This window comes from Cupressus sempervirens, chromosome 3 (assembly GCF_028749045.1).
Source record: "Cupressus sempervirens isolate cs-2001-9-10 chromosome 3, ASM2874904v1, whole genome shotgun sequence".
Taxonomy (NCBI): domain Eukaryota; kingdom Viridiplantae; phylum Streptophyta; class Pinopsida; order Cupressales; family Cupressaceae; genus Cupressus; species Cupressus sempervirens.
Window position 1 is genome coordinate 969,569,593 of NC_143120.1, and position 17,207 is coordinate 969,586,799.

General features: G+C 37.4%; 1 protein-coding gene across 1 annotated transcript in view; it reads left to right on the forward strand.

Moving 5' to 3' along the window:
• The window catches only part of GEK1 (D-aminoacyl-tRNA deacylase), a 245,223-nt gene extending 229,394 nt beyond the window's left edge, over positions 1-15,829 (forward strand). Inside the window, exon 9 of the mRNA XM_089822632.1 lies at positions 15,312-15,829. Within this exon, the coding sequence (XP_089678758.1) occupies positions 15,312-15,399 (88 nt within the window). The 3' untranslated portion in view covers positions 15,400-15,829. The remainder of the gene's footprint in view (positions 1-15,311) is intronic.
• Positions 15,830-17,207: the final 1,378 nt, after the last annotated feature.

A 17,207-nucleotide genomic window follows, 5' to 3' on the forward strand; every position in this document is an offset into this window, starting at 1 on the left:
CAATCTCCATTGCTCCAATATCTTGGGCTACATCTATAGATGGTTGTGATGCAAGATCCCCTTCTTTTGCCAGGATGGCATTACGCTCATGAGGTTTAGCACTCTCTATCCTAGGTGCCACATGTGCCTCGCTCTCCATCTGTTGAATTGCTACTATGACGTCCTCTCTTGTAATTGTTGTCTCAACTAACTCTTTAGGAATGCCCTCCTCCATTGGCACAATTGTTGTCGTCTTAGGTATCATGGGCACTGCAAGTACTTCCTCTATGGAGACTCTCTCCATAGTGATAGCTAGTGGGGTCATCACAATAGGTGTCCTAACTTGCCCGAAATCAAGGACAGGGGTGGTGCTAGTACTAGTACTTGATGTCAAGTGCATTGTCATGGGAAACATCGATGGTGTAAATAATACCTGAGGTTCGGAAGTAGCTTCCCCTTCATCCTCGTTAGCCTAGCTACTCTCATCATCTACACATGTACTCTTTGACGTTACCTGACGTCCACTATCGGTGTCTCCATGGTCTAAGCTTGCATCACGCCTTATGCGTTTCGTGCTTGTCGTTGCTCCTCCAATATCCAGATATTGCCAGTAGAATACTGAAGGCTCCCCTGGTGCCAACTTTCCATTGAGAGGTAGCTCTAAAATGTCTCCGGGAATCTGATGTAGTGTGGCTTCCAAGAACAAGTTGATGGCATGGTTGTAATGTCCCCATTTTTGCCGACATCAACGTTCGAGAGATTAGCCTATTATTGTAATCCTCATAGGCTAATTATTGTGAATAGAGGGTCTTCTGAGGCAGTGGCTTGGCTTGGGAGGGTCTTATCTTCTCCACAATTCAGTAACTTACAGGTTGGTCTTCATTTGGCTCAGATTGGACTTCGTTTGGACTTAGTTTTGTGTGCTTACTATTTGTGGTAAGTTGGGTGTTGATTGAGATGAACCCTTTTTGTTTTTGGAAAGTGCATTTGGTCACATGGAGAAATAATGACTCTTATTTTAGACGACATATCTAAATGATGAGTATTTTGGGAGTTATTATATTTTTAGTGGCCAAATTATTATTAAATCATTAAATGGCTTATTATAAAGTTATAATTTATCTTTATAATATTACTTGAGCATTGAGTCATCATTGGAGCAGGCTATTTATTAATTAATTATAAGCCTAAGTCATGTAGTAAATATAAATGCACAAGGAGTTGTTATATTTAGAAGTTGAAGCCTCTTAAGTGAAAAGTGTCTTCATGAAACCATGTTCTAGAAAAGATTTTAATAAAAAAATTTAATGAAAGCTTCTAATTAATGGTGTGTTGGTGAAGCCAAGTGCATTATAAAAGGTGGCTTCATGAAGCAAATAGATGATGCAATTGTCTATTTGATAGTATTTGTCTTTGAAGGGATTTCTGAATTTTAAATTATCAACTCCATTGCTGAAGTATAATGGTTTTGATCTGAGATTGTGACTTCGGTATATGGAACTCCTTAAATTCAGCCTGCGGTCTCTTATAGGGCAATCTTAATTCCTACCTTGGGATGCATTATATGGTTCTTACTCTTGGTGTGGAGTTTTCCTTATCTCAGCTACAACAAATCCAACGCCAAGGGCAATCCAAGTTCTTCATTTAATAAGTCAGATTGCATGCTAAGCATTTGTAAAAATGTCTATTGGCTGTAGATGCACATTTAACATGTAAAAATCATATTTATGCATTCAAATGGTTAAAAAAGATTGTATTTGTGTTCCAATTCTTTACCTAGATTTCTTAGTAATCTTTTGTAAGCATTTAAACTTCATTTAAAATCATATCAAGCTAGCAAATACAATCTGAAAATAAAAGACAGCGAGATAGAGGGTTCATGTAAAGGGTTATGGGATGGGTAACCTCCCGGGAAGTCTCAGTGCTTCACCTCTATGAGCATCACCTAGATCCAATTAGTGTTATGTGTTCCATTCATTCTCATGAGAGATGGGTTCTATGAATCACTAAACCTGAAAATGAGTCAATGAGTTTGACTCAAAAAACTACACAGTTAAATCCTAATAGCAATATCATAATTTGACTTGCTGTGGAAAATGTCTCCTACTTATCAATTGATGAGCTTAAGGAGCTTTCTAATGAATGGTTCATACGGCATGACACTTGGTGAAGGTATTGCAAATGGGGTTGCAAGCAGAGTGAGCTTCACAACGGAGAAAACTCTGTACTTAAGCATGCTTGAGCTAGAGTAGTACTGGGATGGGTGATCTCATGGGAAGTCCTAGTGCTTCACCTCTGAGAGCATCACCTAGATTCAATGAGTGTTATGTGTTCCATTCATTCTCATGAAAGATGGGTTCTATGAACCACTAGTCATGAAGACAAGTCAATGAGTTTGACTCAAAAAACTACACAATCAAATCTTGATAGCAATATCATAATTTGACTTGTGGAAAATATCTCCCACTTATCAATTGATGAGCTTAAGGGGCTTTCTAATGAATGGTTTTGTAATGTCCCCGTTTTAGAGGTAGTTTGATTTAATTAATCTAATTAATTAAGTTGTCCAAAATATTGATTATTTTATGAGGATGACTAATTGATTATTTTAATTAAATTAAAAAGTGGTATTAAGTTAATTATTTATAAAGTTATCAAATAAATAAATATTAAAAGGTAACTTCATATTTAATTAATTTAATAAAATGACTTAAATAAAATAATATATCATAAAGTCACTTAATAAAATAATAAACTAATATTCCTTCTAGAAGGTGACCTGGGAAAGTTCTAAAAGGAGGCCGACCTCTTGAGGAAAAAGTATAAATGGACATCATGGGCTTCATTCTCATCAGGCAGATTTGATGTTGTTGTTATTGTTTCATCTTGTGGAGCCTAGGGTTTTTGCAGATTACTTCTTTGTCATAGGAAACGAAAACTTCCTATTGATAGCAATTTTGAGGGTGTGAAATATCACTTGAATTATTGCAGCTAGGAGGAAGATACTTCAGTCTTCTATTTGTGCTACATTGAGAAAAATAATTGAGTACAATAGCTGATGTATTATTGTACTTTCTAAATAAAGGGTTTAAAGGTTATTATTTGCAGATCAGATTCAGTGTTGGCTGCTACAGTACCTGTGAATAGTGTCGCGCTATAGTGATCCGCTACTGTAACTTGGTGCATCATTCAAAGCATTCTCAGCCTAGGCACAATTTTGGAGAAGCATTACACTCTTCTTTGGCATCAAATATTGAAAGGAGAAGGTCTGATATTATTTTAGATTCTGAAAATAAAAACTCAGTCACATTAGGGATGCTTGTGGAGACCACGATTTTGTTCGTTACTCCCTCATCTTGGTTTGATTTCCTTTCTTACCTTGGGCGCACTATATAGGAGGATTATTGGATGAAGCTGGTTGCATTCTGGAGCCCATAACAGCTGGGAATTATTTTATAATAATCTTTTATATCAGAACAGGGGTGGCTGCTTCAAACATTTACATTGGGCATTTGAGGCCATCACTCTTTGGGACATTGCTTGCATCTTCATTGGAGAATCAAGGCAACTTCAAGAAGCAGGTTCCTTTGTTTAATTCATGCTATTATATGTCATCTAGTTGCATTTTAGGAGGTACTGCTGTAAGTGAAAGCTCATATCAGATTTAAGCATATGTATGTAAGCCAAGAGTCTTGGCGTCTCATCTCATTACCATTGTAGAATTGTTGCATTGTCAATAATATATCTGAAGTTGGGAATTCTCTATTTGAGTTATTATCTATTTGAAAGTTTAAGAGGGATGTATGCCAACTATTTGATATAATGACTATAGGCTGTAGCTGCACATTTAGGTCATGATACTTCATCTATTGCATTTCAAAATACAAAAAGAAATCTGCATTGCATCTAGGACCTTGTCTAAACATCATAGAACTCTTTTGCAAGTAGTATATACATTGGATATCATTGGGAAAACATTTATGCACTCAGACCAGCAAGTTACAAGGTTGCACATGAATTGTTTGACAAAATTACTAGCAGCAAATTAGGGCAAATTGTGGTCAGATTGAGCAAGGCTCATTACAAGTTCATGAGGCACAACATGGTGACGGTTTTGCAAATGGGGCTGCAAGCAAAGTGGGCTTAACCATGGAGAAAACTTCATAGTTAAGCATGCTCGAGCTGGAGTAGTACTAGGATGGGTGACCTCTCAGGAAGTCCCGGTGCTTCACCTCTATGAGCATCAGCTAGACCCAATGAGTTTTATGTGTTCCATTCATTCTCATGAGAGGTGGGTTCTATGAACCACTAATGAAAATGAGTCAATGAGTTTGACTCAAAAAACCACACAATCAAATCTTGATAGCAATATCATAATTTGGCTTGCTATGAAATATATTCTCTACTTATCAGTCAGCGGCTTGATAACACAATTCACAAAGTGCCCACCCCTATCACTTGTCAGCTAGATTGGGATTCCACATCGTGCTATGATTTGTTCGTAAATGAACTTAGTCATGCTTAATGCAGAGTTGTCTGGCAATGCTCGCGCTTCTACTTATTTTGTTAAGTATTACTTGGCCACCACAATATACTGTCACCTTCTGGCTTGACTAACCCCCACCTTTCAAACAATTCTTGGGCGTATGATGGATTGAGCGGCATGAAGTCTCATTTGAGAGGCTTCCCTGCTCGCTAATAAGTGTCGCACCCAACTACCCATACTCATTCATCGTTGTGCAATGTCAGCCACCAAAAGCCTGCCAGGAGCACTTTCCTTGTTATAGTGTTAGGACCCACGTGTTCACTTGTTGGTCCTTCGTGGGCTTCTCGAAGTACTCCTAGTATCTCTTCTTCCATGACACATCGTCTTAATACTTGGTCTACCCCCATTTTGTAGAGTAATCCGTTAATTAATTGAAAGGTTCTACTCCTCAGAACCAACTTCCTTCGTTCTTTTGGAGGCATGTCTTGGGGGAATTAAGCCCTAGACAGGTACTCCCTGAAACTGGTGTATCACAAGGGAAGTATGGCAATCCGAAACAAATGTGCGTCGAGGAAGTCATTGTTTACTCCCACAAGTGGCTCTCCCGACTTGATCCATGAAAACTGATCCACAATCACGTGGCTACGCCCTGGCCATACCATGATGTTGAACGTAAACTCCTAAAGTAGCAGAAGCCAACAACTGACTCTCACTAGATGATGGGCTTATTGACCAAGTACACGAGGGCTTGGTGGTCTATGTAGAAGGTGAATGAGTTGGCCAACAAGTGTAAAAACCAAGGTTGCATGGTACTAGTACCCACACCCCTGGTACTCATACCCACGTACCCAAGTACCGGGTACACATATCCCACGTATTGGGTACTCGGTGGAGAGCATCATAGCTAAGGACCTTGATTAAGATTCTGATTTTTTTTTTGGTTTTTGGTTTTTGTATTAGCTTCTTGTTTATCAAACTTAATTCAATACCAAATCAGTTTGAAACTTTGATACTCATTAACAATAAACTTTATCACTGTTCAAATCATAAGTTTATCATTTGCAATATGTCATTGTCATATGGTTTAGGATCTTCTTGTTCATGTTTAAAGTCTGCCTTTGTTGTTATGCATCTAAGCATTTATCATGTATTATTATTCCAAACATATAGCAAATCTGAAACTGAAAACAGTACATTACATTTGCAAACTCTGTTCTTATTTTGAAAAACCATTATCATGACTCATAATTTCAGATTTTTTATAAATATAAAAGTATAATTTTTAAATAAGTTTGACATACCCAAGTACCTCCGTCCCCTATTATGAAAAATACTTTAAACATTCAGCAATAGCATATATATATATATATATATGACTTATGGCTCATATTTTCAAATTTCTTGTTTTGAATGCTCAATGTCATGTGTATATATATATATATATATATATATATATATATTTGACGTATGGCTCATATTTTCAAATTTCTTGTTTTGAATGCTCAATATCATGACTCATGACAGATATTTTGATTTTTATATTTTCTATAAAATATTAATAATATAGAAAAAATTAGGCATACACATGTACCCCCGTCCCCTATTTTGAAAAATATGCATACCCGTACCCGTTCCCGTTCCCATACCCACGTACCCATGCAACCTTGGTAAAAACCCTATGTATGCCCCAACAGTACTATGTATGCCAGTGAACAATGTTTTGTTGTTTCTCTTTGATTTTCAAATATATTCTTTTTGAATATTTCTAGAGTATATAATGAACACAAAGGAAGGAGCTATAACTATGCAACAATTCCAAAATTTGCCTTTGATAATAATGGAAAGACAAAGTTTTATATAATCAAATTCCAAAACAATTCATATAACTCAAAACCTGGCTGCTATGCGTGGCACTTGCTTGCCTATTAAAATATCTAAAATGCAGTTACAGACACCAATATATTTGACCACATACCAACTGAATTTTGAATTCCTGATGAAGCTCCCACAATAGATAATCAGCTGGCAATTGATGTATGACTTTGGCGGCTCCCTAGGAAAAACATCTGCAAGTAGTGCAGGTTTGAGAGATGCATCCATAATGTGGGAATTTGTGGCTTCAGCATACAACACCAGCTAATTCCAACTTCAAACTTAATTACTAAGCTCCAACATTTAATGCCAAAGAACCAAACTCCGACTCCAAATAATACTGGCAAGCAGATTGATTGACATCTGATGTCAATCTTATTCCACAGACTGTTGATTGCAGGGTGTGGATGCTGAAACTTGCTAGCTAATTGCCCTTACAGCGATTGCTAACTCCACACCAAGCCCCTCAAGTGCCATTCTTATTCCAAGATAAATAACTCAAGTCTAGTGCAAACCTCACATGGCATCAGAAAACTTAAACGCATGCCATTAATTCTGCTCTCCCAGGATGAAGGTGAAGTATCAACACGGCTAGCCACTAAGTCATATCTCCAGTGCTAATGCTGTCTAACTCCTTGGCTGCTGAATTCGACTCATAACTCTGCTCAAACACTTGCAATGTAAAACGCTGCCTCCAAATGCAATTTGGCACACCTCTATTATCAAACTCGTCTTTCCTCAGCTTGCAGTCACCAAAAGTAAGGCAATTTCATTCACTTCACTAATCTAGTCAATAACCAAACATTCAATCTCCAAGCTATAGAATACACAGTAGGAGATAGTGCAAACATTATACCTTAGTAACATATTGCAATACTTCTCAAAACAATTCTCAGAGAACTTCTCAGAAACCCTCTGTCGGATAATCAATAAGAAATATTTTTTCAATATTATTCTCCTTAGCCACAGGCATACAGTAGAAGAATGTTGGCCAACTGTATACTACAGCACAATTGCCAGGAACTTCTCAGACGAATCCCTTATACTTAAGCAAGGGCTCACAAGACAAAAAATAGGAGAAAGCCACAAAGGCACAAAAAGCATATAAATATTCAAGCATGTCTTTCCCAATGAAATGAGCTCTCATTTATAAGCATTCGTTGGCAGCAGTTTCCATAAAACTCCACTTCAAAAATCGTGGAAGTTTCCCAAAATAACTCAAACACTAGAAACTTTTCCGACTTGCTTTTTAGAAATATCTCTTTAAGTCATTATTATAATAATATAAACATTATTATAATAATGCAACTCAATGAATAATAATTAAATAAGAGCTCATGCAATTCTTAACCTGATTAACTACAAGTGACGACCAACTGCCGAGCCACCCACTGCACTGCCAAAAAATAGCAACTACTAAAAATAGTAAATTCATAATTGAGACCCCCAAAACGCTCTGTCAGCTCACGAAGGTTGCTATGGTGAACTAACTCGGCCGACTGCATGAACCTGCTAAAAAAAGGGGACATTACAACAGGTATTGTTGGAACTTTTGTACCGAATACGCCATTCCAAGGGCTTCCCTCTTAGTAGTGCTATAATTCTTCAAAAGCATCTCCTTGTTCTTGTCCCCATACGTATGGCTCCCCTTTCCTTGTGAGTTTGTCCAATGGGTGGGATATTTGTGCGAAGTTCTTAACGGATCTCCTATAATATCCAATATGACCGAGGAATGATTTGACTTCGGTTATATCGGTAGGGGCCCCCATCTCAACGATCACCCTACTTTGTCTAGGTCAGTCTTCAGTCCAACTTTACAAATTGTGCCTACTAACTTTCCCTGCAGCACCATGAAGTGACACTTTTTCAAGTTAAGGGCAAGGCGAGCTCACCGACACCGCTCCATGCACTCCCCTAGAGCTGCAATACGTGTGTCCTACCTACTGAATACTGACCAGTCGTTCAAGAATGTTGTAAAGTTTCCTACTGACATCTTATCAAAGATGTATAGGATGATCGAGCAAAAAATTGATGGTGCATTGCAGACGTCGAAGGGCATGCTATTGTATGAGTATACACCATCTTCAACTACAAAAGTTGCTTTCAATTTGTCCTCTGCAATGGAAATCTAGTTGTACCAAGAAAACCCATACATAAATGAGTAAATTTCATGACCCGCCACTTGTTCTAGAATGTTGTCAATGAACAAAATAGGAAATGGGTCTTTAATGGTAACCACGTTGAGGCATCGGAAATCCACGCAAATGCAGATCTAGTTCGCTTCCTTCTTTAGAGAAATGACAATGGGAGAAACTTACTCGCCTGTCTCGACTCAAAAGATGATGTCTGCCTCCACCATCCTTTCGATCTTCGTTTTCACTCTTGCAGCATAGTTTATGTTCATCCTCTACGGCCTCTTGTGCATAGGTTGGGCTCTGGGTACAAGAGGGATTCAGTGTACGCATAACTCGAGAGGTGCATCTGTCAAATCTTTATATGTCCAAGGGAACACATCCTTGTACTTCGTGAATATTTTAAACCTAGCAATCTTTAGTACAAGATCCCAATCATCCCCTATCAAAATAGTCTTTGGATTGTGCTCATCTCCCAAATTTAATTCCTGCAACTTGGCCTGTTGATAGTTAATAGTTTCTCCCTTATGGAATTGGTGGGCAGGGTTGTCTCTAACTTTCATCTCTCCTTTGTATTCCATGTACTCAAGAGGGAATTCTTTCTCCGTGATCTCCAAAACATTGCACAATGACTTAAGTAGTTCATAATCGCCCATTTGCCAATGAAATAGCCCATCCAAAGAATCTGCATCATCTCCAAAGAACTCCCTCAATTCCAAAACTCCTTTACCGTTAGGTTCCATGCCTTTTCTCCCTTCATCTACTCTGTCATCAGATTCCAAGTCCGAGGAGGATGTCATCTCTTCGCCAACCATCTGGGTTCTCAAGTTGATTACATACTTCCTTCCACTGTTCTTAAATGATAGTGTTCTTTTTCTAGTTTTGATTGACTATAGCCATTACCAACCATCCTCTTCCTAAGATGGTGTTGTATCCCTTCCGCTGGAGGGAATCACTACGAAGTCTAGAGTGAACGGCTATGTGCCTTTTGTTACCTTCTGTGCCATTAGAGTCTGGAGGGGCTTGATACTGTGTTGGTCAGCCCCTAAGAGGTTGAAGGTTGATGGCCATAATGTTGGCTTCCCGAGACTCTTCCAAGTCTCTTCCGACAAGACATTCACTCCTGACCCGCCATCCACAATCGTGTCTATGAGGATGGTGCCTAAGATACCCATCTCCACCATAGTCAGGTGTCTTCCACTGTTCACCACGAGTATCATTGGACCCACTTCCGAACTGTCGAGAGCCTCGATTCATTGTAGAGTACTTGTTGTGGCCATAAGAGTGTTCAGGAGGGCTATACAGAGGTGGGGCATTGTTTCCAGTAGGTCCTTGACCTTCACCGAAACTTCCAGCTACATCACCTACCTTAGAATGTTTTGTTCTGCGGTTGCTCGAGTAAAGGTTTCGGCGGTATCTACTGACTTTGCGAGTTTGTAATTGTTTTTCAATCTCCACTTTGGCTTCCAAGGCCCTTTTCTTTTCCGTATGAGGGTCCAGATATACAACCTTCTTCACTTTGTCATGTCCCCATTTTGGAGGCAATTTGATTTAATTAATTTAATTAATTAAGTTGTCCAAAATAATGAATATTTTATGAGGATGACTAATTAATTATTTTAATTAAATAAATAAGTGATATTAAGTTAATTATTTATAAAGTTATCAAATAAATAAATATTAAAAGGTAACTTTATATTTAATTAATTTAATAAAGTGACTTGAATTATAAAATATTTTATAAAGTCACTTAATAGATAAAATAAAATAATGTTCTAGAAGCTTCTAGAGAAAGTGGAGGAAAAAGAATAAATAGGCACCCCGAGCTTCATTCTAATCATCCAGATGATTTGTTGTTAATATTGATGTTTGTTGATGTGCATTGTGGAGCCTAGGGTTTCTACAATAGTCACAACTGGCCATTGAGAACGAAAACTCTCGATTGGTACGCAATTTTGAGGGTGTGAAATATCACTTGAATTATTGCAGCTAGGAGGAAGATACTTCAGTCTTCTATTTGTGCTACATTGAGAAAAAATATTTGAGTACAAAAAAGCAGGCCGAAAAAGCAGTTCGAAAAAGCAGGCCAAAAAAGCAATTCGAAAAAGCAGGCCGAAAAAGCAGTTCGAAAAAGCAATCCGAAAAAAGCAGGCCGAAAAAGCAGTCCGAAAAAAGCAGGCCGAAAAAGCAGAACCGAAAAAGCAGGCCGAAAAAGCAATCCAAAAAAAAAGAAAAAAAAGAGGGCAATTCGAAAAAGCAAAGAAAATTATTACAGCCATCTACAATCAGGGGCGGCAGCTAGAGAGGCATGACTTGGGCACTTGAGGAGGTTATTTTCTGTTCAGTGGTATTGCAATACATCTATTCTCTAAGGCGACTTCATATGCCAAGTCTGATGTGTATTTTCATAGTTGCCTTTCACTATAGAGTGCTGTTGTAATTGTCATTTCGCATCAGACCTATCATTCATTTTTACATTCCTCACAATGGTATCAACAATCCATGGCTTTAGTTGTATTTAATCATGCATGTGATTAGCGTACTGCTGTAGGGGAGTATTGAAGTTAGATATTTAGTGTTGCATTAATTTTCATTGGCAGCTGTAGGTGCATATTACTTTACCAACAATCATCATATTTTGATATCTTTGTAAATGCCAAGAGTCTTGGCTAACTTAGTATGAATATTGTATTGGATACTCATTCTCAATCAAGGAGATACAATTGCTGGTCATTAATAGTTGTCTTTGAGCGTTAATATATCATTTCTTATTAGCCAGTTAGCTTGCATACCAACTGTTTGTTAAAATACCAGTTGGCTGTAGGTGTTCATTTTCATGATTAGAACTCATATATGCATTCACTATTGCCAAAATTAGTTGCATATTTATGTTAGGTTATTGTTTAGACAATTTGGAGTCTTTTGTAAGCATTCTCTTTGAGGCAAATCCAAACAGGAATCATAGCGGCAATCTGAAAAATTATATCAGTCATATGACCCCTTGCTTGCAAAGTGTTTGACGAAATGTCAAACTACTAAACTATAAAGATTTTTGGTGTTTGAAGAAGTTATAACCTGTTGGGGTTATTTCACACTTGTGCATGTGTAATCGCCAAAACTTCCTCCTTACTCCTCCCTTTGACATCAAGGAGGTTAACACCTGGTTTCGGACAATTGGTGTCTTCGTGATTGCTAGGCCCACACCATCTACACAACTTCTGTGGGGTCTATCACGAGCGAAATGCCCCCATTGGTTGCAGTTCCTACACTATACCATGGGCCTCCCATTTGCATCGTATTGGATACGGGGATGGGCATTGTTATTGTCATTGTTCCCTCGGCCTCCCCACGGATTGTTTATGTATTTGCCAAAACTGGCATTATTGTTATTCTATTGGTTGCCCGATCCAGAGATAGAGGGTTGTTCTTGTGTGAACAATACTTGTTGGTTTTTGGTCCTCATGTTATAGGGACATTCTTTAGTGGAATGTTAAGGAATGTCCCATAACCTAGCGGATGTCATAGAACGATTTCTTCGGAAATGAACCTTTTGTGTGTCCAGCCTCTTTGCAGTCCGTCATACTTCGTCGTCCTCATTTTTGCTTGACCCTCCTTCGATTGACTTCAGTTTCTTCATCATCCGCTAAAGGTCTTTCTGCAGAGCGTGCACTTTCTTACTTCCTTCTCCTCGCTGCTTCCATTGGAGGAGTCATTATTTGATGATGATAACTTAGTAGCCTTCTTAGACATCTTGTATTTGCTTTCTAAGTCCATGGCCCAGTTATAGACATCATACGAACTCAGAGGTACGATCTTCATCTTCCTCTAGAGGGATGTCTTTAGTCCCTTGACGAACCATCACTTTTTTAGTTTGTCTACTAGTGCACACTCCATCTTGCCAAGGAATTCTTTTAGTTGTCGTCTGTATGCTCTGATAGACTCACTTTTCCCTTGCTAGGTACTATAAATTTTTGCACGTATCTCATTGTCGTCTCGTAGCAATTTGAATTCCTTCTAAAATTCCTTTTTCAATTTAGCCCAAGTTGTCAGATTGGTCTTGTCTACGCCTAAGTACCAATTGATGGTTGCTTCCCTCAATGTAGCCGGGAATTGTGTCACCCATTCGTCCTGGTCAGTGACCCTGTTGGTAGTCCAAATAGTTTCACATGTCCAATAGTGGTGTACTGGGTCTTCTTTTGCTTGACCCATGAATTTGGGCAACTTTTGTTTGTTCACAGCCATGGCTAGTGGCTACTAATTGTACCACCGGCTGAACTACCAGTTTTGTCGATTGCGCCCTGTGCGGGAGCTATGTTTGCAATTGCACTAGTGTTGCATTGTGGTGTGGTAGGTTCTGAAAATAGGGTTTGGTTACCACACTGTACTCGTTCATTCGATGTGAGGGGAAAGAACGAAGTGTGGTTACCCCGTGCTCGTGTTGCTTCGACGCCTCTGGCCACGTTGTTTCCCTCTTCACTTCTGCACCAACTCTCCACCCATGGTGTGCGAAACAAGTTGATGAACTACTCCCTCGTTTCCTTAGTCCAACTTAATCTTTGTCGCATCTCTTCTATCAAGTCCTCACTGCTTCTCACCCGTCGATGGTGAGGCGAACCGTGTTCTCCATCGGTCAATGCACCTAGCACCATGGTCACCCTCTATGACACCATCGTGGTACCCTTTGGCGAGTTGCTTGAGCCTTTGCCTTCGTTCAGCTGCCTGTGCGAGGATTAAAGCCTCTTGTGTGGAGTGTACAACATCATTTTGCCCTTTTCTATTTCTACCCTTATTTAATTGGTTTGGCATCAATTAAAAACATCATACATAACAAAGAACACTTTTTTTTAATTTATAATCTCCGTACATCATGGGTCATCTATGCGACCGTTACAGAGTTACAAATGCTATTTTCCTTCAACATTCCCAAGGCCTAAGGCTCATGGGTTGGACCTCCGTTGGGTCTCATCTTGTTCCTCTTCTTCCCTACGGTTACGTTCGGTAAAGTTTCTCAAAGTTTGTTTCTGATGTTTCTCCCTCTCTGTTTCCTCCCTTCACCTCGCTTGTGCGAACAGTCAAGGAAACTGATGTAGAAGCCAGTTTTCCGCTGGACTCATGTTCAAGGCGTCCCAAACGGTGTACTCTGAACCTTCTGCATGTACAACTTCTCTCTTTACGAATGTTTCAATTATTGCTTGAAACAATATTTGGAAGTTTTTTTGTGTTTTCCATCGAACAACTTAGTCACTCCATCTTCCTTCATTCTGATATTCTCCGGTAAAGGTATTCCCATTTATTCTGCATTTTCCATTCACTGTGTTGCTCTTCCTAGATTCGGTTGGCAACGGCGTCAAATGTTTTCTCCTTAGGGGTAACAAGAACTAATGCATAAAGACAGAATAAGACACTGAACACAGGAATTATAAAGAACTCAGAAGCAACTTATGTATTCATTCATCATCGAATGCAAGATTACATTTCCAATGCATAACACACCTTTGCTTGTGATGGAGACTAGTACATATAGAAGCCAAGGGATGCAAGGTGAACCATCGCGTCCGTAGCTTCCCTCAGTTACACAAAACTGTCTAACTACCCAATTACCTGACAACAAATAGATCAACAGTATGTGGGAGTTGTAAAAGCGGTGAAAAATACTGAAGCTGGGTCTGAACCAAGTGAGTGGCCTGTGACTATTCATTGAGTGTAGTGAGTATAAAAGTTGGTGCAACTGCTGAAGACAAGTAGCACTGGTTAGATAAGAAAATCTACAGTATAGTGATCAATAAGGTTACTGAGTATTGGAATAAAATTGTCTGCCAAATCCTCTAGATTGTATTCTTTTAGTCTGATATATCTGCTGAAGCATACCCAGGAGCTGTTGATTAAACTTCTTCCCATTTTTTACTAGGGTTGTCTAAGTAATTTGTTTGTATCTCATAATCTGATAACTGTATCCAAGAAAAGAAATGGTTGTAGCCATTTGAAAGTAGAGTTGAGGCTCTTTGATAGGTTGAAGCCTAAGTTCGATTGCTGGTGTCAAAAGGGTTGTGGCTCTGTTATATTGTGTTGCAGCCCATTTTTCAGATTATTAGTGGAGAGTGATTTTTAATCCAAAAGGGTTTTCCACGAAATAAATCCTTGTGTCACTGTCTTCTTATGTTCATGCAATTTGCTTGTGTTTGTGAACTTTCAAGTTGTGCTAATTCTTTAAAATATTGATTCACCCCCTCCCCCTCTTAGTATTTTCTTGTTTTTTCAACCTGTCTGTATCAAAAAAATTAAAATCTCGATGGATAAATAATAATAAATGTCTTTTTAAAATTGCCATATGGTACACATCTGTATTGAGGGGTCTTGAAAATTGGGCCTTATCTGATACCCATCCATCTCCATGCAACTTTACAATGATGCCATGAGATTGTTGCATCGAATATGTAGAAACATCATTTATTGGGTTCATCTCCCTAGAGTGCAAAACTCTATTGGTTACTGTTCAACGTGAGGTTTAGTGATCATTAGGACTTTTCTTTCAAATTGAATAACTAACCAGTCATCTTAAACCTTTGTATTGTTTAAGATTGCATTGTATTTTAACAATTGAGAAAAATAAAAATTGTATGTGTGCCTGCAAATAAACAATTTACTGATCCATGCTTGTTGAAGCATCGTCCATTAATTGATGAAATGGATTTTGTTTTGCCTTATATAGTATATGTATTTGTTAAGGATTTGTGCATATTTTTGCATTTGATTTATGTTTAGTGAAAAACAATACATATCGTTTAGAAAGATAATTTGATATATTATTGTGGCAATAAACCAGTAATTTGTGTTGATGATAGGAGCTTCAAAGGTTGGCAGCGGAGTGCTCTCTCACAATTTTTGTCACAAGAAGGCATAGAAATTGGCAAGCCTGATGATTTTATCTAATTCTTGGCTCATCAGCGGTCAATGCATGGTCACTAGATTTATTTGCTGAATCTTGATGAAGAAATTTGTCGACAGGTGACAACTTCCGTTCAGAGTACTATACCAGGGTCTTCTGATAGCAAATATCTACAGCAATGCATTTATTCCATTCAGATTTTGGATTGTTAAAGATAGTGTAATTTATTATTGACTTAAATTGTATTCTATCAAGTCTGATATCCGACTCTATGTAAGTGCCCCGCGAAAATCTATTCATTGTAATGTGTGCCCTTTACTTGTAAATTCATATCTCTTGAAGGAAGGTGCACCTCATTTTTCATGGATATTTTATAGCCTGAAATTATATCATGACATTTTTATAATAATTATATTCTACAAATGTATGAAAACTTTAAAATTTAATTTGAAGTATCACGGCACATTTGTTGGATGTCTTGAAGCTCCGTCCATGGTAATGTAATGATATTCACATTATTTTTACAATTTCTTTGACGATGAAAAATGAAGATGAATTTTGGCATCTCAAATATCTCATTAAAACTATTAAAAAATCTATGGTGTAAACTTTTGGAAGAGCATCCCTTAATTCTTCTTATCTTTGTAAATGGATATGCTTGGTTAAGATAAAAACAAGATGTGTTATGTGTAGTTGATCATAGGAAATAGGTGTGTACTTGTTTGTTTGCTTACTAGTGCATTCTCTGTGTTCACAGGGTATTCCAAGTAAGAAACAATCTCATTTAATTATTTAAGATTGAAGAAAAAAAGAACAAAGTTTTTTTATGGTACAGAAATCTTAAATTATTAGAATAATTTCCTAATTCCAAAGTTAACTTTAAATTTGAAATACATTTGCCAATCTTGTCAAGTGTCACTATTCTGAGATAATAAAATTTAAATGCTGCTTCGTTCACAAAAAAAACATCATATTAATGATATCTACAAGAGTTTGGCATTATGAAGGCCTATGCACACATCTTATGGTAAATCTTAACTCAAACTATAAATTATAAACCATGCATATTAGATATCTCTAAATTGAACTAGTGCATTCTCTGTGTTCACAGGGTATTCCAAGTAAGAAACAATCTCATTTAATTATTTAAGATTGAAGAAAAAAAGAACAAAGTTTTTTTATGGTACTGAAATCTTAAATTATTAGAATAATTTCCTAATTCCAAAGTTAACTTTAAATTTGAAATACATTTGCCAATCTTGTCAAGTGTCACTATTCTGAGATAATAAAATTTAAATGCTGCTTCGTTCACAAAAAAAACATCATATTAATGATATCTACAAGAGTTTGGCATTATGAGGGCCTATGCACACATCTTATGGTAAATCTTAACTCAAACTATAAATTATAAACCATGCATATTAGATATCTCTAAATTGAAAAATGGGAGTATCTTATACATGAAGTACATCTAAGTATTGAAAAGAATTCAAGTCTTTAAATATATTGTCTAAAATTAAGTTTGACAAAATTTATTACATTGAGATTTGGAAGAACTATTACAATGAGGGCCTCAACACACACAAGAAAAGAACAATTTTTTTTTTATGGTACTGAAATCTTAAATTATTGGAATAATTTCCTAATTCTAAAGTCAACTTTAAATTTGTGGAGGCTAATGGAAAGCACAAGATCTATTTGATAATGTTCCAATGAATTGTATGTAGAAAATAGCATATAATTAAAAATAATAGTAATAATCCTAAAGAATTGTAATCATATCGATGAAATGGTTTCGAGTGTATTCTATGGGAAGACACCTATCTCTGGCTCTCTCTTAAAAAAATTAGAG